Source organism: Boleophthalmus pectinirostris, unplaced genomic scaffold, assembly GCF_026225935.1.
Source record: "Boleophthalmus pectinirostris isolate CB_2022bp ecotype Guang Dong unplaced genomic scaffold, ASM2622593v1 HiC_scaffold_7, whole genome shotgun sequence".
Classification (NCBI taxonomy): Eukaryota; Metazoa; Chordata; class Actinopteri; order Gobiiformes; family Gobiidae; genus Boleophthalmus; species Boleophthalmus pectinirostris.
In genome coordinates this window covers 34,841,062-34,864,654 of record NW_026571473.1, presented here as the reverse complement: position 1 = coordinate 34,864,654, position 23,593 = coordinate 34,841,062, and the positions used below count along the sequence as shown (strand labels likewise).

At 41.4% G+C, this 23,593-nt stretch overlaps 1 protein-coding gene across 1 annotated transcript in view; it reads left to right on the top strand.

Annotated features, from left to right (window-relative positions):
- brinp3a.2 (bone morphogenetic protein/retinoic acid inducible neural-specific 3a, tandem duplicate 2) overlaps positions 1–23,367 on the top strand; it is a 250,612-nt gene extending 227,245 nt beyond the window's left edge. Inside the window, exons 11-12 of the mRNA XM_055165148.1 lie at positions 5,128–5,470; positions 22,458–23,367. Coding sequence (XP_055021123.1) covers positions 5,128–5,470; positions 22,458–23,228 — 1,114 coding nt within the window. The 3' untranslated portion in view covers positions 23,229–23,367. The remainder of the gene's footprint in view (positions 1–5,127; positions 5,471–22,457) is intronic.
- Positions 23,368–23,593: the final 226 nt, after the last annotated feature.

The window sequence follows — 23,593 nt, the reverse complement described above, 5'->3', positions numbered from 1 at the left end:
AACCATGATCAAACCAGGTCTAAACCAGGTCTAAACTAGGACTATACCAGTTCAAAACCAGGACAAAACCAGGTCTAATCCAGGACAAAACCAGGTCTAATCCAGGACAAAACCAGGACAAAACCAGGTCAAAACCAGGACAAAACCAGGAACCAGGAAAACCAGGTCTAATCCAGGACAAAACCAGGACAAAACCAGGTCAAAACCAGGACAAAACCAGAACAAAACCAGGTCAAAACCAGGACAAAACCAGGACAAAACCAGGTCAAAACCAGGACAAAACCAGGTCTAATCCAGGACAAAACCAGGACAAAACCAGGTCTAATCCAGGACAAAACCAGGTCTAATCCAGGTCAAAACCAGGACAAAACCAGAACAAAACAAGGTCAAAACCAGGACAAAACCAGGTCTAATCCAGGACAAAACCAGGACTAAACCAGAACTAATCTTGGACTAAGACTTGGAATATAGAACTGCCCCTGGGGTTTCCGCACAGCGCGATCGGGCGTCGGCTGCGATTCGCCCCATGGAGCGCGGAGTCCTGCATTGGTCCTTTCAACAGCGGTTACCCAACGGTGATATTTGTGTGAATTTGTATGAAGAAAAACAAAAAGCCTACCACTTCAATGCATATATTTTTGTTTATTAAAATAAAATGGAAAATATTGGTAGGGACTATTTTGCCTTCCTCAAATATCGGTTGTGACATGTCCCCACCGTCCCTGTGTAAACCTACAGCCTTCACATTTGGTTCTTCCTTCAGTTCCACATTGGACACATCTCCAGATCTCGAGTCAAGCGTGGTCAGTTTTATCTCAGCTGGACGATCTCACATTGGTCGTGGTGGGTACGTCCTTGATTTGCAGCCTCGGTGGCAGCTGTAGAGTGTGGAGTGTGCGAATAACGAGTATACGCTGTAGTGCTTCGAGAGGCTTGTCAAGTCTCTTAAAGCGCAATGCAAACGTAAGGCTTTACCGAGCTTCCTCACAGACAACAGCACAGTCCTTTACAAACAGTGCACCCGGGTGATCTGTGGGTGATCTTTGGGTACTGTCCCTGGCTCTGCTCCTGCTCTGTGCTGTATATACATGTCATAAAGCCTGCAGTACTTGTGTATTTTGATCATGTTCTTCGCACGCACTGATGTTTTCATTGTGTATCCACGATCCTACACTCTCCATACAGGACCTGTACCAATTTATTTTCTTTTGTTACCAAATTAAATAAATGAAAGATTAGTGCTCATCTATATCTACCACATTAAACTTAAACAAACTTAAAATAACAATACGCTCAATAGTCTAATATATACCTCATAACAAGGAGGTTTTAAGATCAGATTTTGTTTGGTTTCAGAACTGAATAGTTTTTTCTTTTGCATTATGGATACAATTCTAAATCAGCAATGTCCATAAATGAAAGTACCCACTGGCGATGTGATAAAGAATGAGGGGGTTTCCATCTAACAGCAACCATTTTTTTTAGCAGCTGTAATTCCCTCCAGAAAAAAAAAAAAAAAAACTTTTCTTGCTCTCTACTCAAGCCAAGCAGAGACATATCATTAAGAATCACAAACATTTATTTATTTTTATTTTATTTTATTTTATTTTTTTATGCATTTGTTATGGGTGTGTGTGTTTATGTGTATGTATGCACATGTATGTAATTTGTATATATTTCGTTTGCATCATTATTAATGTAATTATTGTTACTTTATTTTTATTATTATTTTCTGGTCAATATTACTATTACTATTGTATTTTTATTTTATTATTATTTTTGTTTATTTATTCTTAAAATGTTTATGTTTTTTTCTTTCTCTTAATTTTATTATTTGTTTTTATTATTATTATTATTATTATTATTATTATTATTATGATGATGATGGTGGTGATGATGGTAATAATAATAATAATAATAATGTTATTTAATTATTATTTATTATTATTATTATTATTATTATTATTATTATTATTATTATTATTGGTTTTATTTTTTATATTATTATTGCGAATCGGGGTTTGGGAATGGGGAGAAGGGAATTTAAATGAGGCATTTGTATACTTGTACATTTTGTGGCATTATTGTGTGGCCATAAGACCACAATATAGGAACAAAAAAAATTTATCAAAAAATAAAATAAAATATATATGAAAAAATAAATAAATAAATAATCAAAACCAAAGGTGAACAGGGAATATTAGTAGAAGAGACAGACTATTGATTATTACCTTCCAAAAGTAAAAAACAAACAAAACAAAAAAAGCACCTGGGCATTCCTATACCATGTGGAAATAGATACCTAATGAATTTGTATGGCAAAGAGTACAATTTGGGTTAGTTCTGCACTTCATAATGAAAAGTTTACGGGGTGTCATATACGTCCTGTGAATAAAGTTCAGATGTATCTGTTGATGGTCTGGGTTCTTAGATGAGCATATTGGTTCCCAGTTTAACCAATTTATTTTCTTTCCCCATGTTTTTGAGCAAATTGTTGAGCACATTTATTGACTGTGTGTCTATTAGAAAACATTTTGTGAAGGTTAACTGTGGGCGCTGCTTTGTCTTGAAGCTCTGTTACTAAAGTTAGACTTATTAGAGTTGTTTTAACACAGTCTGACCACAAAGAACTGATGAACTGCGGTGATCTGATTTGTGCTGTTAAACACGTCCCTCTCAAATAACATTAGAGTCTCAAGCAGGCCAGCATTTGCATTTATAATTGCATATTAAAAGACAAGATGACACAAAAGAGAAAACATGGACTTGTAAGTATGCAGGATTGTAGCCAAAGCTAATTTCTATCCCCAGTCCCCCGCTGTGCCAAGGCCAGCCGGAAAACCCACGCAGTTCATAAAACACAACAAAAGCTACAATAACAGCTTCCACATTAATCTCTCACTCATACACTCTAAAACAGTGTTTCTCAAAGACTGGGTCACGACACTCAGGAGGGTTGCAAGAGATTTTTTTTGGGTCGCATTGACACGATTTGCATGTTGGTTTTCTAAATACATATACATACATCTCAGTGCACAGTCCCACTCCTCACTTTTTCAGCAGCACCGCCTTGCCTAACCAATTTTCTGTGGGCAAGACTGATTACTGTTTAGAATTTTTACAAACTTGAGTAATACTGATTGTTCAGAGAGACACGATCACTCAGTCAACAATAAAATATCCTCATTAAAGTTCAATAATGGTCAAATCCATCTTTATTTTGTGATTTACAGATAATGTCCATTGACTTGGGTCACGAAGGTTTGGGACTTTTAAAATATGGGTCTCCAGGAAAAAATAGAAAAAAAAAAGTTTGGGAAACACTGTTCTAAAACACTGTTTCACAAAGATTGGGTCGCGATCCTCTTTTTTGGGGTCGCCTTGTCACGATCTGCATGTATGTCTGCAATATACATTTCTGACACATGTTGAAATGTTAAGATGTTTTGTATAATTTCTAATCTTTTAGTAATTATTTTATTGACTATTTTGTTTCAATATTGCTGGTTCAATTGAATGTTGAAAAGAAAAAGAAATGGGCTACATTTAATATCCATATAGGCGACTTATGGATCTTTTTATTGCTGCTTCAGTGATTGTTTTTCATTGTTTTAAACTTGATTCACTAGCTCGGACCACACCAACAACGACATAGTGCGAAGAAGTTTATTGATAATGTATGAAGCGGGGCAGAGATGGGTTGAGACTATGGGTGTGGGCTCCGTCTGAATCTTAAATTGGCCCAGCTGGAATGGGACCCCCCTTGTATGCGTCTTATGACTGAAAGACGAAATAGGGGTGGGAGGGTGGAGTCGAGTTCGCCGAGACAAACTGAGATGATGGGAAAGGCTGCTACATATTGGCTTCTGGGAAATTAGAGGCGTGGTTGAGGTGAGTTGTGGTTCGCTGGTGAGGGCGATTGAGGCGTGGTCCTGCTCCTGAATCTCAGTTAATCATATTAACTACATGTAATACTAATTGTTCAGAGAGGCGTGATTACTCAGTTAGTCAGTGTTCAATAATGTTCAAATCCACCTTTATTTAAAGGTTGTATGGAGGATTTTTTTTTCAGTTTTAAATTGTCAATGAGAGTTTAAAATACCATTACAGAGACGCAGCAGCCTTTTAATTATGATGACCAAAAAAAAAAAGAATGAAAATCGATCAACTGTGGACGTGTTGAGGCCAGATAAACATCAGCCAATAGGAAACAAGGCTGCCTCATTTTCTATTGGCTGTTGTCAATCAAACTCCCTACGTTTCTAGTGTAACTGACTCGCCGGCGTGTGGGGATTTCGTGGTTTATGCAGCGGTTCTTAGAGGCTTTTTCAAACTGTCGCTTCCTCGCAGTTCGCACAAAGTTTGTTGCGATGGCGGACGAGAATCCACGACCAGTTCGCCGCAAAAGAAAGTCGGTTTACGAGGTCGCTGAAAGAAGAAGAGAAGGAGAAAAGGAGCGAAGACAAACTGAGGTGATTCTTGGAGATTCCTTCCAGAGAGACGAAGGGACTAAAAACTGACGCGTCGGTCGCTAAATTACTTCTAGACGGGTCACTTCAACAGTAATTCTGAACGCGCACTGACTGTAAACAAGCATGATTTCTAGAGTAAAGAGGCGGGAGGAGATGTTTCTACTGAGGGAGCTGTGGAGGAGGAAGGCGGTGTCACGCATGCACAACATTTGAAAAAGGACTGTATTTTCACTTCCCTTAAAAAAATCCTCTATACAACCTTTAATGATTTGGGTCATGAAGGTTTGTGACTTTTAAAATATTGGTCCACAGGGGGAAAAAAAAAAAAAAGTTTGGGAAACACGGCTCTAATACACACTCAAACTTACAGTTACATTAGCTAACAGTTTCATTTATTTTATTTTATTTTTCAATTAGTCATTCTCATTTTTTTTTTTTGTTAAAAATCAAACACTTAAATGGGACCATGAACACTCTTGGAAATGTTTAATAATTTAAAAACGTATCATCTAATCTGTGCATTGTGTCACCATGGTAACTGCTGAACATTCTGCCATAGACACACAAGCAGAACCCCCAATGTGATGTCATGGCAAAGTATCAAACGTGTTCATTTCCCTGCTCACCTGTTCCCTCCTCTCGTCCGTGTCCCCAGGCCTCAGTCGTACTGGTTGAGCCACCTGCAGTCGCTGCTTTACTGCTCCGAGAACAACCAGCTGGGCACCTTCTCCGAGGAGCTCCGGACCTGCACCTGTAAGGCGGACCACCTGCCCTGTCAGCTGCCCGCCCCCTGCACCATCGGGGAGGGCTCCGCGTGCGCCTCGTGCGCCCCGGACAACCACACCCGCTGCGGGACGTGTAACCCGGGCTTCGTCCTCACGCCCGGAGGCTGCAGGCCCATGGTGGTGGACTCCACAGAGAACTACCTGGGCTTCGAGACCGACCTGCAAGACCTGGAGCTGGGGTACCTGCTGCAGAGGGCCGACCGCAGACTGGAGGTAATCAAAGTTCATATGTTTAAGGTCCTATTTTTCTTCTTAATGTTATTTCATCGTCAGAAATACACCAAGGTCGTGCTTTGTTTCATTTGCTTCTAGTGTCTTATATAACTCACTACATTTCCTCCGCACTGTGGTAGGCTCAGAAAGTAATTATTAGCAGTAAAAAGTAAAAATCAGCCTGTGGAAATCCATGAACCTCAAAACACCTTCATCAGGCGTTTTCAGATCATTTCATTTCTGGGTAGAGTCCTCCAAAAAGCTTGAGTTGAGTAATGCAATACAACTATGAACCTATCAAGGACTAGGGCTGGGTATCATTAGGAAGTTGCCCCAAACGATACATACCTCGATACATAGGCCACGATACGATACATATTTCGATACAGTGCACTTTCATTTCGATACGATATATTTCAAATGGATTCGATATGGTTCGGTAAAAAATAATGGCTAATCATGGCTGTGATACTAAAAGTCTTTGTTAAACCATGTTGTCAAGGGTTCGTCCGAAATAAATGTAAAGTGATGGCTCAGTTGAAAAAAAAACTTTACATTAAGTGCGTTTTTATTCACACCACAGTAGAGATGCGCGGATGGGCTACTTTTTCATCCGCAACCGCATCATCCGCCCGCTATCCATTTGCAACCACAGTTTTTCAAAACCGCACCCGCCCGCCATCCGCTCGGTCTCCTCCCATTTGCTCCGAGTTCAGAGTTTTTATTTGAGGAGTGAATCCGCCACCCGCCCGAATTTAATTAAAATATTATTTTTCGTCACATCATCCGCCCGACCCGCGGTTTAGCTGCGGAGTCCGCGGTTATAACCGCAATCCGCGCATCTCTACACCACAGCCCAATGTGCAGAGTGGAATATTTACAGTGCAAAATGAGGTGGTATAAGGAGCTCCCTCCTTATATACCCCTTAGCCCAGGGGTGTCAAACATACGGCACGGGGGCCAGATCCAGCCCTCCAAGACCTTTAATCTGGCCCTCGGCTGATTTTCTACTAAAATATTTCAATTATATTTTCTATTAAAATATTGTTAATTTTCTGTGGTGTTTATCACAGCAGCGTCTCCAGCGTCTCTGTACGTGGCCCCTCCCACCAGAGCACAAATGAAGACTTGTCTCTTTCCAAACGCTCTTAAAGGACGATCGTTTTGACTGTTGACCGTGACACCCTCATCAGAAAAATGACCAACATGAGAAAAGTGGAGCCGAGTGCAGGATTTTCCAACAAAAATAGACTTATTCCTATTTGCAGACAAGTTCATGTTAAAACATTGTGCTGAAATTACATTGTTCTTAAAGTTTCAGGTTATTCATAATATTATAATATTTTGTAAAGAAAGAGTTCATCAATTAAAAAAGATTTCTCTAATAGATTTGTGTTTCTCTGCACAAATATTTGAACTTATTGTTATTTTTGGGGTTTATATGACATGAGTTTTCTGATCCGGCCCCTTTGGGATCAAAGTCGGTTGGATTCGGCCCCTGGACCAAAATGAGTTTGACACCACTACCTTAGCCCCTCCCCCTGGGCTAAACCAATTAATGAAAAATGGGGTTCTAAGGAGTTAACATAAGCAACACTGTACTGATGAACACAAATCAACTTGGAAATAAACATAATAAAAATGACTTAAAGAACCCCTCATATGGTTATCTTAAATTCAATTAAATAACTTAAAAAAGCAAAATAACACCCCAAATAGACCGCAATGATCGAGTTCGAGATCACATGTCCACTTTGAGCGCGCCACTATTTGCTATTTAAAGCACAATCAGGAAGAGCCTCGGTTTGGCCCCCGAACCAGAGACCGGTGCCAAGACTGCTGCAGGTAAGAGTGCGTGGGCGTAGGCGTCGAGTGTGCACCCTCGAACGCACTAGCCGGGAAAACAAGGTTCAAGGTTCTTTATTTGTCATTCAAACATGCGAGAGAAACACATGACAGAACGAAATGTGCTCCCTGAAGCCCAATGATCCAGAAAGAAACATTTAAAACAACAACATTTAGCAGTCCAGTGAACAAGTAGTAAAACGTGGCAAGATAGAGAGAGAGGCAACCCAAGCAGTCCAGATCTCGGGAAAACAAACAGGGAAAACTGCGTAGAGACAGTCTATCGGAGCTTGGGGGGGGTGGGGAGTACTCCACGCACTCTTGGGTCAGACGAAGACGAAGGTCGGGTGATGGGCACACGGGCGCCCCGTCACGCATGTATTGTGCAAAGTTCATATGAAAAAGCCCATTTTAATCATCAAAACAGTGAAAATGTCAGTGCTGCTCACACAAGTTTCCTTCCACTAAACAAGCAACAAAACTGTAGCACTGTAACAAAAAAAACAAAAAAAACTAAAACTAAAATATACAAAAAAAAAAAATACTCTTGGTGATATATTGATTCAGCTGCCCATGATATCGATACTGTATCATCACATCAAGTGATATTTTGATATTTTTGCACATCCCTGTCAAGGATCTTCTGAAGTTATGAACTTGGATTTCTTCTCTAATAAAATGAGTAAAATAGACAGAATATAACACAGTATGTATGGACATGGAGTCAAATGAGAGACACGTGTAAAGCAGTTTTTATGAGCTTTTCTAGTGTTCTACGAGTGTTCCCTCACCATTAGCTCACCATCAATTGTATTTTCATTGAGTCATGGATGTCTGGGTAATGCTGCATTGTCCTGCTTCTGATGCTTAGTTCGTATTACCGCTCACTGCTCTGTGCTCGATATTCCAAAAATACATACTACAGATCATAATGTACAAATGGGTAAATGAAACTTTGGTGCGTGACCTGTCAGTTTTGCTGTTTTGAATAGAATGTCAGTGGACCGTGTTGTAGAATATAAAGTAGTCGCCTGAGAGTTGAAGAGAAGAGGGAGAAGAGCTGGAGTTCTAACACAGGGAGGTTTATTTACATCAGTGCAGGACTCAGCTCCCGGACACATGAACCCTCAAGACTTCATGTTGTCCATTTCATTCTAGTGCAGTCTGGTGTGCCAGTGAGTGCCCTCATTACAGCACGAAAATCTATTTTCTCTCATTTATATTCTATTCTTATTTATATTTCCATTATTAGTCTGTTTTAAATCAATATTATACTTTGCAATGATTAACATGTAAAATAATGAACATTAGATTAAAGCAGATTTAAGTAACTTTCAGAGATAGAGCTCTCTATGCAGCTCCCTCTTGAGAATACAGCCAGGGAACAGACCCAAAAGTGCTTTTTTCTTTTCTTCTCTTTTCTTTTCTATTGAAATAAGGCAGTATAATCAAATACAAAAACCTATAACGCTGCCAAATATTAAAAAAGGAGCCCGGGTTTCCTTGGAGAACTCAGGACGGCCATGATGCAAGGCTGGTCTCCCTCCCAGAGGAAGAGAGATGGCAAACTCTCTAAAATACATATTGAGCCATCACAGAGACTTACAAAGAGGTTTAAAAAAGTCCTGCTTTAAATCTAAATACAGAGTGAATGACACGTTTAAAGAGCAGGTATTATGCAAAATCTGCCTGAAGTGGTTTTAGATGTCACACATGCACGTTTCGTTAATTTACAAACTGTTGCAATTTGCAGTAGTTTCATGAACAGGAAACACACTGAATGTTGTGATGGTGCTCTGAAGGGTGAGTGGCAGCCCAGAGAGCAAAGGAAGGAGAGACACAAAGCATTAAAAGTTTAACTTTATATCAAATGAGAGCATTGTGCCTTCAGAGTCTTCTGTGACAATGCAACCAATAAGATCTGAATGAAAAGCACCTCATGCTGGGAGGCAGACTTCAGGCTCGGTGCACTCGCACTTTTAAGTGTTGGAGGTGAGAAACAGCGAAGCTGGATCCATGTTTCTAGGCAGCGTCCTGGAGGAGGCGCTGAGGTCCGGGAGGACGCTCGCTGTCTGCGTCTGACAGCTACAAAGAGCTGCTCCGCTCAGAACCAACGCATCAGGACGAGGTGACGAGATGTACTGTAAAAGCAAAAGTACGGCTGGAACACTAGTAGCATGCTAATTGTTGTTAGTATTACTCTGACAGAAATATTCCGCTCTTGCCTCTGACACTGTGAATAATTCGGATGTATTTTTCACATTTCCAATATGCTAAAACTCTTTTTTTTTTTTTTTTTTCTATTTTATGGCTTTCACCATAACGAATAATAAATAGACTAAATTAAAGATTTTTAAAACAAGAAAAAACTGTGTAAACTGTGTTTCCAGGAGATTGTAGCTTGTCGCAAAACTGAAATTTGATCATATTTTTATTAATATTAGTGTATTACACTAAATGGACTCTTGTGAGCTTTAAACCATGTTAGAATGTTGTTACTTCATCAAAAACATACCTGGTGTTGTGTTTTGTTTAATTCACATATGTTTGATTAAACCTGCATATCTGTCTACAGCTCTAAAGCTCAAACTGCTCTGTTCCACCTTGTGATGTCATGAAGTGGTAGTTTTCACCTTTTATTTAATAGATATTGGCAATTCCAGAGGTGAAATTATCCACATGATCTAATGATTCTCTCTGCTCACCCGGGTTCAAGTATCCTGGGGTCTTGTTCACGGGTGAGGGGAGGATGGAGCGTGAGACTGACAGGTGCATCGGTGCAGTCGGCAGTGACGCGGTCGCTGTATTGGACCGTTGTGGTGAAGAAGGAGCTGAGCCGGAAGACAAATCTCTCCATTTACCGTCAATCTACGTTCCTCCCCTCACCTGTGGTCATGAGCTCTGGGTAATGACTGAAAGGACAAGATCACGGATACAAGCGGCCGAAATGAGTTTTCTCCGCAGGGTGGCTGGGCGCTCCCTTAGAGATAGGGTGAGGGGCTTAGTCACATGAGAGGAGCTCGGAGTAGAGCCGCTGCTCCTCCACGTCGAGAGGAGCAGCTGAGGTGGCTCGGGCTTCTCTTCCGGATGCCTCCTGGACGCCTTACTTGGGAGGTGTTTCGGGCATGTCACACTGGAAGGAGCCCCCAGGAAAGAGCTGGAGGGACTATGTCTCTGGGCTGGCCTTGGAACACCTTGGGGTCCCCCAGGAGGAGCTGGAGGAAGTGTCCAGGGTGAAGGAAGTCAGGGAGTCCCTGCTTAGACTGCTGCCCCCGCGACCCAGCCCTGGATAAGCTGTAGAAAATGGATGAATGGATTCTAGTGAAAGTGTAGGGAGTTTGCAAACAAAATGGAGCACTTTCTGTGTTACCCCATGACAACAGAAGATGGAAAGAGTGTTTTCCGTTTGAGAGAAGAACTCAAGTAGCTTAAATATGCAGGGTTTGTATGAGAATGAAACAAAACACAACTCCAGGTCTGTTTGCGATGAGAAAACAGCGCTATAACACAGATCAGGAAATCTCATAATATGGACGCTTTAAGAGTCTTATGTAAGAATGCAACCGATCTAATCTGAATGAAAACCACTGATGCTGTGAGGCAGACTTCAGGCTCAGTACACTCTCACTTTTAAGTCTTGGAGGTGAGAAACAGTGAAGCTGGAGCCGTGTTTCTAGGCAGGGTCCTGGAGGAGGCGATGAGGTCCGGGGAGGACGCGAGCTGTCTGCGTTTGACGGCTACAAACAGCTCCTCCGCTCAGAACCAACGCATCAGGGGCGAGATGGAGGTACCGGGTAGTGTTCTGGCCTCGGGCAGATCACAACGCTTTGACAAGTCTGACGGATGAACAAGCAAAAAGTGTCAAAGCTGATCACAGAAGACAGCTACAAAAGGAATGCCCGAGCAACGCTGAGCTGGTTAATGAGAAAGAGAAGTTAGGGGATCGTGACGTGATCGCAGTTGGAAGTTAGACGGGATTTTGGGAATTGGTAGCGGCAATATTGACTTTTTAAAGTTTTCCCTGTAACGTTTTTCAGATCAGATATTTGCAGTCGATCAAAATGTGCTCAAGAGTGTCTGAGGCGGACTGAGGGAGTGTGACGTCACCCAGAGTGTTTGGCTCTACTCGAATGAAGCTCATGGGATGGATTTGGAGCAGTTTGGAGTTCTGTATTATGAATAGGAGTTTATTTACAGACAAAATAGCGAAATAAAAACACAAGGATCATGTAGATTGGACTAATACGAACTAGGCATGGGCATGATGAGTCGATTAATCGATAATTGATCATTAAGAATTTCATCGATTACCTTAATTTTAATCGACAAACCGAATGTAGGTTTCTGTGCGTAGAGTAGGGCGACCAAGTGTCTGTGTCTGGGGACAAACGGGTGTCTGTATATGTAGCTCTCTGCACTCAGAAGGAGTGAGCAAACACAAACAGTCGGTCAGTCTGCAACGTTTTGAAGCGCAAATGTGTATTTAAGGAGGACTTATACAAAAAATTCCACACTTTCCGTTGCGTTCGGGACAAGTGTGAGTCCATGTGCACAGTGTACAAAGCAGCACATATGTTTCGGTGTCCAGTGGGAAAAAGTTCACCAGGACACCGAAAACATGACAAAGATTTGCCAGGTGAGAGTCGCGCAACGTCGATGACGAGGCCCCACCCCCCTCCCCTTCCCCCCGTACAGGTGTCCTGGTTTTGACAAACACAAATATGATCACACTAACCTGTATTTCACTGAGTCGTGCCGCATCAGCGCACAAGAGCTGTTTTTTTTTTTTTTTCTTTGCTTAATTTATGCAAATTAGCCATGCAGTTTTAAGTTTCGTTTCTGAAAGACTTGCAGAAAGCTGCATTAAACACATTATAATGTCAAACGGGCTGATGTGGCTCTAGATTGGTGATGGTTTATATGTTGTAAAGCTGAATTTATTTATGCAGATTAGTCATGCAGATAGTAATAATAACGATGATCATTTTAATATAAAAATGTTAATGATTAATTGATAATCGATCGTTAATTCTTCTGACGATCGATTAAGAAAATTTAATCGAATGCTCATCCCTAATGCGAACGTTTTAAGACTAAAATGACGATGGCTCAGTACAGCAGGTACAGAGAGAACGGTGACAATGTTTCAGTGTCAACTCATTTGGAGCCAGAGTTAATGGAGCCGGGTGTGTGTCCATGCTCACCTCCTATTTGGAATTTTAGCTGTGTCCATTTAGTGACGAGTGTGACTGTAAATAACTTAACCTTTCCAGACCGATGTTTTATATAACCTTGCATATAAAGTTCCAGCCATAAAAGACAGAAACTTACTTTTTTCCCCTTGAAAAGCTGGGACTTGCACTTTTCCGAGAATATTTCCGGCATTATCCGACATCATCACGCACGCTGTTTTGTGGCTCTATGCCCTGTACTTGACAAGAGCTTTGACTGGCCCCAGTAAAGTCATGGGGCGACTGCACTTTTTTTTTTTTCTTTTGAGGGCAATAAGGATATATTTTAGTTTAGACTTGATATTTTGCACTTTTGTAGCTAAGGCCCTAAATTAAACATGTTTCTTTGCTTCCAGGTGTCAGGCATCAATTAATTTTTTACTTTTTACTGCAAGTTTTATATACGTTGTACCTTGATAAAGCTAAAATTTAATATTTATTGTGTGGTTTTAAGGATCTTAGCATGAATAAAGACTGATGGCTCATTCGAATGTGTTAAACATGCACATATTTCAATTATTCACTGTACTGAGCACCACTTCAGCCTTATGCTTCGTCTGTGTTTAGAGATGTGGCCCTTGATAAAAAAAAAAAAAAAGTTTGGACACCACTTCCCTAAATTAAGCATTTTTATGTGAAAGAGTGAATTTTATTTTCAGTTTTTTTTTTTTTTTTTTTTTTTTTCATTTGTAATCCTGGTTCAATAGCTTTAATTACAGCCATATGACACAACATACTACAACTGGCAGCAGGAGACTATGGACCAGTGGACTCACTCTGCCACTGCATCCAACAGATCAGTGTGTGGATGCAAAACAACTTTCTCCAGCTAAACTCTGACAAGACTGAAGTCATAGTGTTTGGTCCACAGAAACAAAGGGACAGTGTCAGCAGTCACCTCCAGTCTCTCTCTCTAAAACCTTCAAATCAGGCAAGAAATCTAGGGGTAATAATGGACTCAGACTTGAACTTTAACAGCCACATCAAATCAATAACATCTGTAGCCTTTTACCATCTAAAAAACATAGCAAAAATCAAAGGTTTACTGTCTAAATCAGACTTGGAGAAACTTATCCATGCGTTTGTCTCCAGTAGGTTAGATACTGTAATGTTCTGCTCACTGGTCTCTCCAAACGAGCTGTGAGACGCTGCAGAACATCCATCCAGAACATCCAGAACATCCAGAACCAGAACGCTGCAGCTCGGGTTCCTTACTCGAACTAGGAAGTACGAGCACATAAGTCCTGTGCTCAGGTCTCTGCACTGGCTTCCTGTGCCTCAGAGAATAGACTTTAAAGCAGCTCTGCTTGTACAAGTGTCTCCATGGCCGAGCACCAAAGTCCATCTGTGACATGTTAGTGTCATATGAACCATCTCGCACTCTGAGGAGCTCAGGGACCGGCCTCCTGCTGGTGGTGCCCAGAGTCACGAACTAAACAAGGGGAGTCAGAGTTTCAGGTTCATGCAGCTAAAACCTGGAACAGTCTGAACATGTGAGACAGACTCTTCTGTGACGCTGTTTAAATCCAGACTCAAAACATTTCTGTTTAACTGTGCATATAACTGAAAGGTTTTCATTCCGCACTCTTCTCTCCAATTTATGTCTCTCTTTTTTCATTTTTATCTTCATGATTATTTATGTTTTGATTTGTTTTTATTATGATTTTAATGTATTTCTTATTCTGTAAAGCACTTTGAATTACTTTGTGTACGAATTGTGCTGTACAAATAAACTTGCCTTGCCTTGCCTACAACTAGAGCATGCAGATTGTGAAATAACAGGTTGTACTGAAAAAAGGGGGTAAAAGGAGAGTTCTTATAGCAAAATTAAGAAAGTAAAATCCAGGCGAGGACAAATGGATAAAAAAATTGCTCTTAGGTCTGCAAGGGTTTAAACAGAAAGAACCGTAGGTAAAATTTAGATTTTAAATTACATAAACATGACTTATCTGTGACCCCAGATAGGAGCTAGACATGGTTAAATCTCTATTGAAACTTTGCAGGTGATGTCGTCAACATTTCTTGGGAGTGTCATGCTTAGACTTAATCCGAGTTTGAATTTAACACCGTCTGACCAGAAAGAACTGATTTAGTTAGAACTACAAAAGGTGACATGTTAAACCGTTCTTTCACACATAAAATTATAGTCACAAGTGAGGTAGATCCTTCAAATTTTCAAGGGTTAAAATTTGGCAGATGTACTTGTGGAATATGGATGTTTACACTTGTGCTTTTGATTTATCACAGATTTGTAGGGGCTTGAATTTATTCTTCAAATATGAGAGCATCTTTGAAGGACTGTGGAAAGTGCAATTTCAAAGACAGAGGTTTGATATTGAACATAAACCTTCCCACGCATGGTGTGTACTTTGTATTTGCAAACTGACCCTCTGTGATGAACAGTCTAGAACAGGGGTGTCAAACTCATTTTGGTCCGGGGGCCGTATCCAACCGACTTTGATCCCAAAGGGGCCGGATCAGAAAACTCATGTCATATAAACCCCAAAAATAACAATAAGTTCAAATATTTGTGCAGAGAAACACAAATCTATTACAGAAATCTTTTTTAATTGATGAACTCTTTCTTTTACAAAATATTATAATATTATGAACAACCTGAAACTTTAAGAAAAATACTATTTCAACACAATGTTTTAACATTAACTTGTTTAACATTAACTTGTATAAATAGGAATAAGTACATTTTTGTTGTAAAATCCTGCACTCGGCTCCACTTTTCTCATTTTGGACATTTTTCTGATGAGGGTGTCACGGTCAAAAGTCAAAACGATCGTCCTTTAAGAGCGTTTGGAAAGAGACAAGTCTTCATTTGTGCTGCTCTGGTGGGAGGGGCCACGTACAGAGACGCTGGAAACGCTGCTATGATAAGCACCACAGAAAATTAACAATATTTTAATAAAAATAGAATTAAAATATTTTAGTAGAAAATCAGCCGGGGGCCAGATTAAAGGTCTTGGAGGGCGGGATCTGGCCCCCGGACCGCATGTTTGACACCTGTGCTCTAGAAGATATTAAGTGTTAAAAATGGAAAAAATAAATTTGGTTCCATCTTTACCATGTTGTACCAAAAAAAAAAAAAAGACAGCACCGACCAACATAAAAAAGACGGTGTGTGTGAACCTCCTAGACTTTTTTCAGATGGTCGGGTGGGGGCATTCGGAGATTTGGCGTGGAATGACACATCAATCAATCAAACTTTATTTGTATAGTATAACATAAAAGTAAAAGTGGATTTGATGTTTGGAGCGAGATCAAGATGGAGAAATTTTAATTAAGTATTTTCCTCATGACAATAATTAGGTCATGTTTTTGCAGTCTGTCAAAAATGTGCGAAAATGTGAAGGTAAATGGCTTGGATAATGTTTAATTATCACACAAACATGAATGGACGAGACTAAACACCAGAGTGCAAAAATGTCACCTTATTAGACCCTCCTCCTTTCACAGATTTCCTTTTGTTTTGTTTTTAATCAAGTCTTTTTGCAGCTTCTTGGTTTAGTCACAATAGACAATAAACCTCATGTTCTAATTTTGCTTATTTTCAGAAAACATTATTTAGATTTGTTTTGTATTGCCCTAAATTGGAACATCGGGTCAAAGGGCCTGAACCTGATTTCAAACATGAGTCAAAAACATTTTCTTTCTGAGGCTGACAGAGAATCAAGTGACCCAGCACCTGCAGTGTTGGGGAGTAACAGATTACATGTACCAGAGTTACGTAATCAGAGTACAAATTATGAGTAACTGTATTCAGTTACAGTTACTGTTTCAGTGAGTGGTAATTAGATTACAGTTACTTGGTTGAAAAAAATGGATTACACAGAGGTATTTTCCTGTTTTCACTTTTTTTTTTTTTTCCCGGTAATTCCACTCATTGCCGGACTCTAAACCAGATCTAAACCAGGTCTAAAACCAGGTCTAAACCAGGTTTAAACCAGGCTTAAACCAGCTCTAAACCCAGGTCCAAACCAGGTCTAAACCTGGTCTAAACCTGGTCTAAAACCAGGTCTAAACTAGGTCTAAATTAGGACTAAACCAGGACTAAACCAGGACTAAAACCAGGCCTAAATCAGGATTAAACCAGGACTAAACCAGGACTAAAACCAGGTCTAAACCAGGTCTAAACCAGAACTAAACCAGGTCTAAACCAGGACTTAACCAGGACTAAACCAGGTCTAAAACCAGGACTAAAACCAGGTCTAAACCAGGACTAAACCAGGTCTAAAACCAGGTCTAAACCATGTCTCAAACAGGATTTAACTAAACTATGCTGTGCAGACCTTGTCTCCTCTTCTTCTATCAATAATATTTTTAATTTGGTTAAATAAAGTCTGGGCTTTTTATTGTCAGACAAAACATCTTATGTGAAGATATCCTCGTTTTTGCTGCTTTACAGCAAACCAAGTAATCCAAAGTGTTCAGATTATGTTACTCACCTTAAGTGATTTAATGGATTACGTTACAAACTACATTTTGAGGTATGTAATCTGTAATCTGTAAGTAACTTTCCCAACACTGAGCACCTGACAGGAGGAAATGCTCCGTGCGATTATATCTTAGAAGTATTTTAGTTCCAGCCATTTTTATTTATTCAGCAACTTTTACCACAAAGTGCATGATGTAAAGACTTGACATTGACAAGAATAAATTAAAATCAGCTACAGCCCTTTAAATGCTTCACAGGCAAAGTGCAAAGTCAACCAGGAAGTCATGGATTCATAACGCGCTCGCTCTCCTCTCTGTTTCAATGCCATTTGAGCCACAAAACTCATCGAAGGACCTGTACCCAAAGTATTTCTATCAAATTTGTCCTGCTTCAGTATAAATATATTGTATATGCATCTCCCGAGGTCAAAATAAATTTACTGTGTACTGTCTGCATCTAATTGAAAAGCATTTTATTTTCTGATCAGCAGGAAGTGCATGGTTAGCATTAGTGTCATTGTACTCAAGACCGGTCTTAGTCTTTAAACAGTTTTTTTTTTTTTTTTTTTTACGGTCTTGGTCTCGTCTCGGACTTGAGCGTATTTGCTATCGGTCTTGTCTTGGTCTTGAAGCCGCTTAGACTCGGTCTTGTCTCTGTCTTAAAGGCGCTTGGACTCGGTCTTGTCTTGGTCTTGAAGGTGTTTGGACTTGCTCTTGTCTTGGTCTTGAAGACCCTTGGACTCGGCCTTGTTTCAGTGTTAAAGGTGTCTGGACTTGGTCTTGTCTTGTCTTGAAGTCTCGGTCTTGAAGACACTTGGACTCGGTCTTGTCTCGGTCTTGAAGACACTTGGACTCGGTCTTGTCTCGTCTTGAAGACTTGGGTCTTGTCTTCTTGAGACACTTGGACTCGGTCTTGTCTCGGTCTTGAAGACACTTGGACTCGGTCTTGTCTCGGTCTTGAAGACACTTGGACTCGGTCTTGTCTCGGTCTTGAAGACACTTGGACTCGGTCTTGTCTCGGTCTTGAAGACACTTGGACTCGGTCTTGTCTCGGTCTTGAAGACACTTGGACTCGGTCTTGTCTCGGTCTTGAAGACACTTGGACTCGGTCTTGTCTTGTCTTGAAGACACTTGGACTCGGTCTTGTCTCGGTCTTGAAGGCTTGGACTCTCTTGTCTCGGTCTTGAAGGCGCTTGGACTCACTCTTGTCTCAGTCTTGACTCGGTCTTGTCTCGGTCTTGACTTGGACTCGGTCTTGTCTCGTCTTGAATTGGACTCGCTTGTCTCAGTCTTGATGGCGCTCGGACTCGGTCTTGTCTTGTCTTGAAGACACTTGGTCGGTCTTGTCTCGGTCTTAAAGACTTGACGGTCTTGGTCTTGACTTGGACTCGGTCTTGTCTCGGTCTTGAAACACTTGGACTCGGTCTTGTCTTGTCTTGAAGACACTTGGACTCGGTCTTGTCTCGGTCTTGAAGACACTTGGACTCGGTCTGTCTCGGTCTTGACTTGGACTCGGTCTTGTCTCGTCTTGAAAGACACTTGGACTCGGTCTTGTCTCGGTCTTGAACACTTGGACTCGGTCTTGTCTCGGTCTTGAAGACACTTGGACTCGGTCTTGTCTCGACTCGGTCTTGAAGACTTGGACTCAGTCTTGTCTCGGTCTTGAAGACACTTGGACTCGGTCTTGTCTCGTCTTGAAGACACTTGGACTCGGTCTTGTCTCGGTCTTGAAGACACTTGGACTCGGTCTTGTCTTGTCTTGAAGACACTTGGACTCGGTCTTGTCTCGGTCTTGAAGGCGCTTGGACTCGGTCTTGTCTCAGTCTTGAAGGCGCTTGGACTCGGTCTTGTCTCAGTCTTGATGGCGCTCGGACTCGGTCTTGTCTCGGTCTTGAAGGTGCTGGGACTCTGACCCGCAAAACCAGTAAAAGACTGTAACACCAGTTAGGAAAACAGGTTTAAAAATCCAACACACTTTCTTCACTTTGAGACCGTTTACTGTAAAGTGCCGACCGTCGAATGTCTTGGTCTTGTCTCGGGCTGGTCTCGGTCTCGATTAGTGCGGTCTTGACTACAACACTAGTTAGAATGTTAGTTATTTTTAGCTCTGCATCACGGTGTATAATTAAGATGCTAAGGAACGTGAGGAATAACATTTGACCACTGCAAACTGTTTAAAATGAACTAGTTGTGTTTTTCACGTTTTTAAAGCAAGAGAAAAATCAAGTATAGCGACTTTAAACTAAAATTCTCCAGGGGTTGAGTAATGTTTAGGGTAAGCTGTATTTAAATTTGTCCTCTGTATTTGACCTATTCTTCACTGATACCGAGATCAAACATACCAGGACCGAAGGACGACCGCAGTGAAATGTTCGCAGACCCACCTCCAGATTTTCAGTTTACATCAAATAGCTGCGAGCGAGGCCAACCGAGACTCCGCGCTTTTCCTCTCCTATAAATAGACGCACCTCGAGAAATTACTGGAAAGCATAATTACATCATTACATAGGTTGAGCAGATTTGTCTCGGCCCTCCTGAGATGGTGGGCGCAGCACTCCAGGTGGCCACAGATGGCGCCGATTACACAGGTCCCCAGTGGAGTGTTGAACATGCTGCAGAGCGAGCCTCCCTAAAATGTCACGCGCACTCGCCGCACTGTATTTATGCTTTTGCGTCTTCATTGTAATGAGCAAATGCACTGTTGGAAAACTAAAAAGATTCTGAATATAGGTAGTAGGTTTGTAAAGTATTTAAAGTCTGATACTACTTGATATTAAAACTAGAATAGAATCGTTTGAACAAGTATTGATACTAAAAAAGTCCCACTGACAGGACAGAAATGAGACTTTCCTGAATAGCTTTAGAACGATCTTGAGCTGTATGAGAATAAGTATAAGAGCACATACTGAAAAATAACAAATAATAGCCGGGACGCTTATTTGTTTCAATCACTTAACAGACCAGGCATTTATTTGAGATCAGGCACGATTCCTGTAGCTACATTTCCTGCCTTTCATCGCCCCTTTGCCACAAGTTTCCTCTTACGCCACAGCAGCTACGAAGACATTGCTGCTTCCTCTGAATTACCAAAGTGAAGTAATATTACCAAAAAAAAAAAAAAAAAGCGTAAAGAAGAAAAAACATATAAGTCACACTTTTTCGGGGACATTTATTTCATAAAATCAGAGACCGGGAACCTACATTTCATCTTGAAAGGCAAGTTCTAGTAATAACAATAAAATAGAACAGAGAACAACAGACTGTGGCTGAGTGGCTAGCACTCACGCCTCACAGCAAGAAGGTTCCGAGTTTGATCCCCGGGCCTTTCTGTGTGGAGTTTGCATGTTTCTCCCCGTGTCTGGATGGGTTTCCCCCCATCAACCCAAAACATGCTACAGGTCTCCAGAACAGTTGATAGTCAAGGTCAGTTAAATCCAGTCAATCAATGAACCTGCCCAGGGACGACAGGTGGAAATCAGCACTGGTGCTAGTGGCTAGACACTTCACCCACAGTTTCTAATATGAAAGTGGTGTGTGTGTGTGTGTGTGTGTGTGTGTGTGTGTGTGTGTGTGTGTGGTGTGTGTGTGTGTGTGTCAGTCTGCCCCAGGGCTACAACAGTATCGTACCATCACCAGGTGTAGTGTGAATGAATAATGCTGAATGTAATGCTCTGTAAAGTGTCTTTGTGACAAAAAAATGTCTGTTGAAAGCACTATATAAATAAAGACTTACTAAAAGACTTACTTAACGTCACATATGAACAGTTCTTCAGATAAACTGTAACATAAACAACAGAACAGAACAAGTTTAACAAACTCTCCATCTCACTCCAAATCACTAAATCCATTGAAGTTTCGTGGTGCATCCTCCCGGTGTCACAAGTTTCAGCCTCACCCCAAACTTTCTTTCTGCTGCTCGATTACCGTATTCGTCTGCGTATTTCACGACTTGCAGCTTGTAATCTGTGAAATATGATTTTCTTTTTGGGGACATTTGTGTTCAGTCTTCTCAGTCGTCTTTATAAGTTTGTTTAAATTTTCAATTTTCAATCACAGTAGTAATGATCAACTTATTACTATTTTTGGGGTATAGATGCCATGAGGTTTTTTTTGTTTTTTTTTGTTTTTTCTGGCCCCTTTGGGATCAAAGTAGGTTGGATACGGCCCCCAGACCAAAATGAGTTTGACACCCCTGATCTATAGTCTGATGCAGTGGGTAAGTTGTCGTACAGTTGTAGGGAGTATTATCTGTCCATCTATCGTCTGGTGCAATGGATGAGTTTTTGTACAGTTGTAGGGAGTATTATCTGTCCATCTATCATCTAGTGCAATGGATGAGTTTTTGTACAGTTGTAAGGAGTATTATCTGTTACATAAGAGTAAGTTGTTGTTCAGTTGTAGGGAGTATTATCTGTCCGTCTATAGTCTGGTGCAGTGGGTGAGTTGTCGTACAGTTGTAGGGAGTATTATCTGTCCCTCTATAGTCTGATGCATTGGGTGAGTTGTTGTAGGGAGTATTATCTGTCCCTCTATAGTCTGATGCATTGGGTGAGTTGTTGTAGGGAGTATTATCTGTCCATCTATCGTCTGGTGCAATGGATGAGTTGTCGTACAGTTGTAGGGAGTATTATCTGTCCCTCTATAGTCTGATGCATTGGGTGAGTTGGTTGTAGGGAGTATTATCTGTCCGTCTATAGTCTGGTGCAATGGATGAGTTTTTGTACAGTTGTAAGGAGTATTATCTGTTACATAAGAGTAAGTTGTTGTTCAGTTGTAGGGAGTATTATCTGTCCGTCTATAGTCTGGTGCAGTGGGTGAGTTGTCGTACAGTTGTAGGGAGTATTATCTGTCCCTCTATAGTCTGATGCATTGGGTGAGTTGTTGTAGGGAGTATTATCTGTCCGTCTATAGTCTGGTGCAGTGGGTGAGTTGTCGTACAGTTGTAGGGAGTATTATCTGTCCATCTATCATCTGGTGCAATGGATGAGTTTTTGTACAGTTGTAAGGAGTATTATCTGTTACATAAGAGTAAGTTGTTGTTCAGTTGTAGGGAGTATTATCTGTCCGTCTATAGTCTGGTGCAGTGGGTGAGATTGTCGTACAGTTGTAGGGAGTATTATCTGTCCATCTATAGTCTGGTGCAGTGGGTGAGTTGTTGTTCAGTTGTAGGGAGTATTATCTGTCCATCTATAGTCTGGTGCAGTGGGTAAGTTGTACAGTTGTAGGGAGTATTATCTGTTACATAAGAGTGAGTTGCTGTACAGTTGTAGGGAGTATTATCTGCGCTGGCCACCACACATTGGTAGAAGATCTCCAGGCACAGATTGAACGACCTGAGCTTTCCGTAGTTTGGTTTAAACTAAAATCACCCGTATGATTTCCGTGCAATCTTGATTTCCGTGACTTGCCGCCTCCAGAAAGTCACGTACTGTACTTTTAACGTTCTTTTTGTCTCTTTCTCCTAGGTCCACGCCATCTTCATCAGCAACGACATGCGCCTCAACAGCTGGTTCGACCCCTCGTGGAGGAAACGGATGCTCCTCACCCTCAAGAGCAACAAGTACAAGTCCAACATGGTCCACATGCTCCTCGGCATCTCTCTGCAGATCTGCCTGACCAAAAACAGCACCCTGGAACCCGCCCTCACCCTCTACATCAACCCCTTCGGAGGCAGCCACTCGGAAAGCTGGTACATCCCCGTCAACGAGAACGGATTCCCGGACTGGCAAGCCACGAAACTGGACCTACCTTTCGAATGCTACAACTGGACTCTGACGCTCGGGAATAAGTGGAAGACCTTTTTCGAGACCATCCACATTTACCTACGGAGCCGGATTAAAACTCAAGACGCGCAAGGGAACGACACGTACTACGAGCCCATGGAGGTCACGGAGCCCACGAGGAATTTGGGGTACATGAAAATCAACAGCATACAGGTGTTCGGCTACAGCATGAACTTCGACCCGGAGGCGATTCGCGATCTGATCTTGCAGCTCGACTACCCGTACACGCAAGGATCTCAGGACACGGCCATGCTTCAGCTTTTGGAGTTACGGGATCGGATAAACCGCTTGTCGCCGCCCGGGCAGCAGAGGTTGGACCTGTTCGCGTGTCTTTTGCGGCACAGACTCAAGCTGACTCCGAGCGAGGTGGTGCGCATCGAGACCTCCTTGCAGGCGTTCGGCTCGCGTTTACCCAATTCCATGGATTACGAAACTACGAAATTGTGTAGTTAACAGTCGCTTGGGGGAGTTTTTAACAATGCAAAACACTCGGATGTATGAAGCGTGCCTCGAAAAGCGCATTTTCGAACAATTGTACAACGCGGACTGTGGCTAAGCTAACCCGGCTAACGAATGTACCCAACTGTTTTGTTTCTTTTTTTGCATTCTCTGTTTTGTGGCTACGGTTTTCACTGATATATCCTGAATGAACACTTGGATTACCGCACAGTGCAATGTTTAACAAGAACAGATACGGGACAGTAGTAGAAATATGACATCAAAGTTGAATCATCTTGTTTTTTGACTGCTAATTTCTACAGTAAAGTACCGTTGGCGGATTGATTGGACGTTTTATGCTCGCCGATGGTACAGTCTTG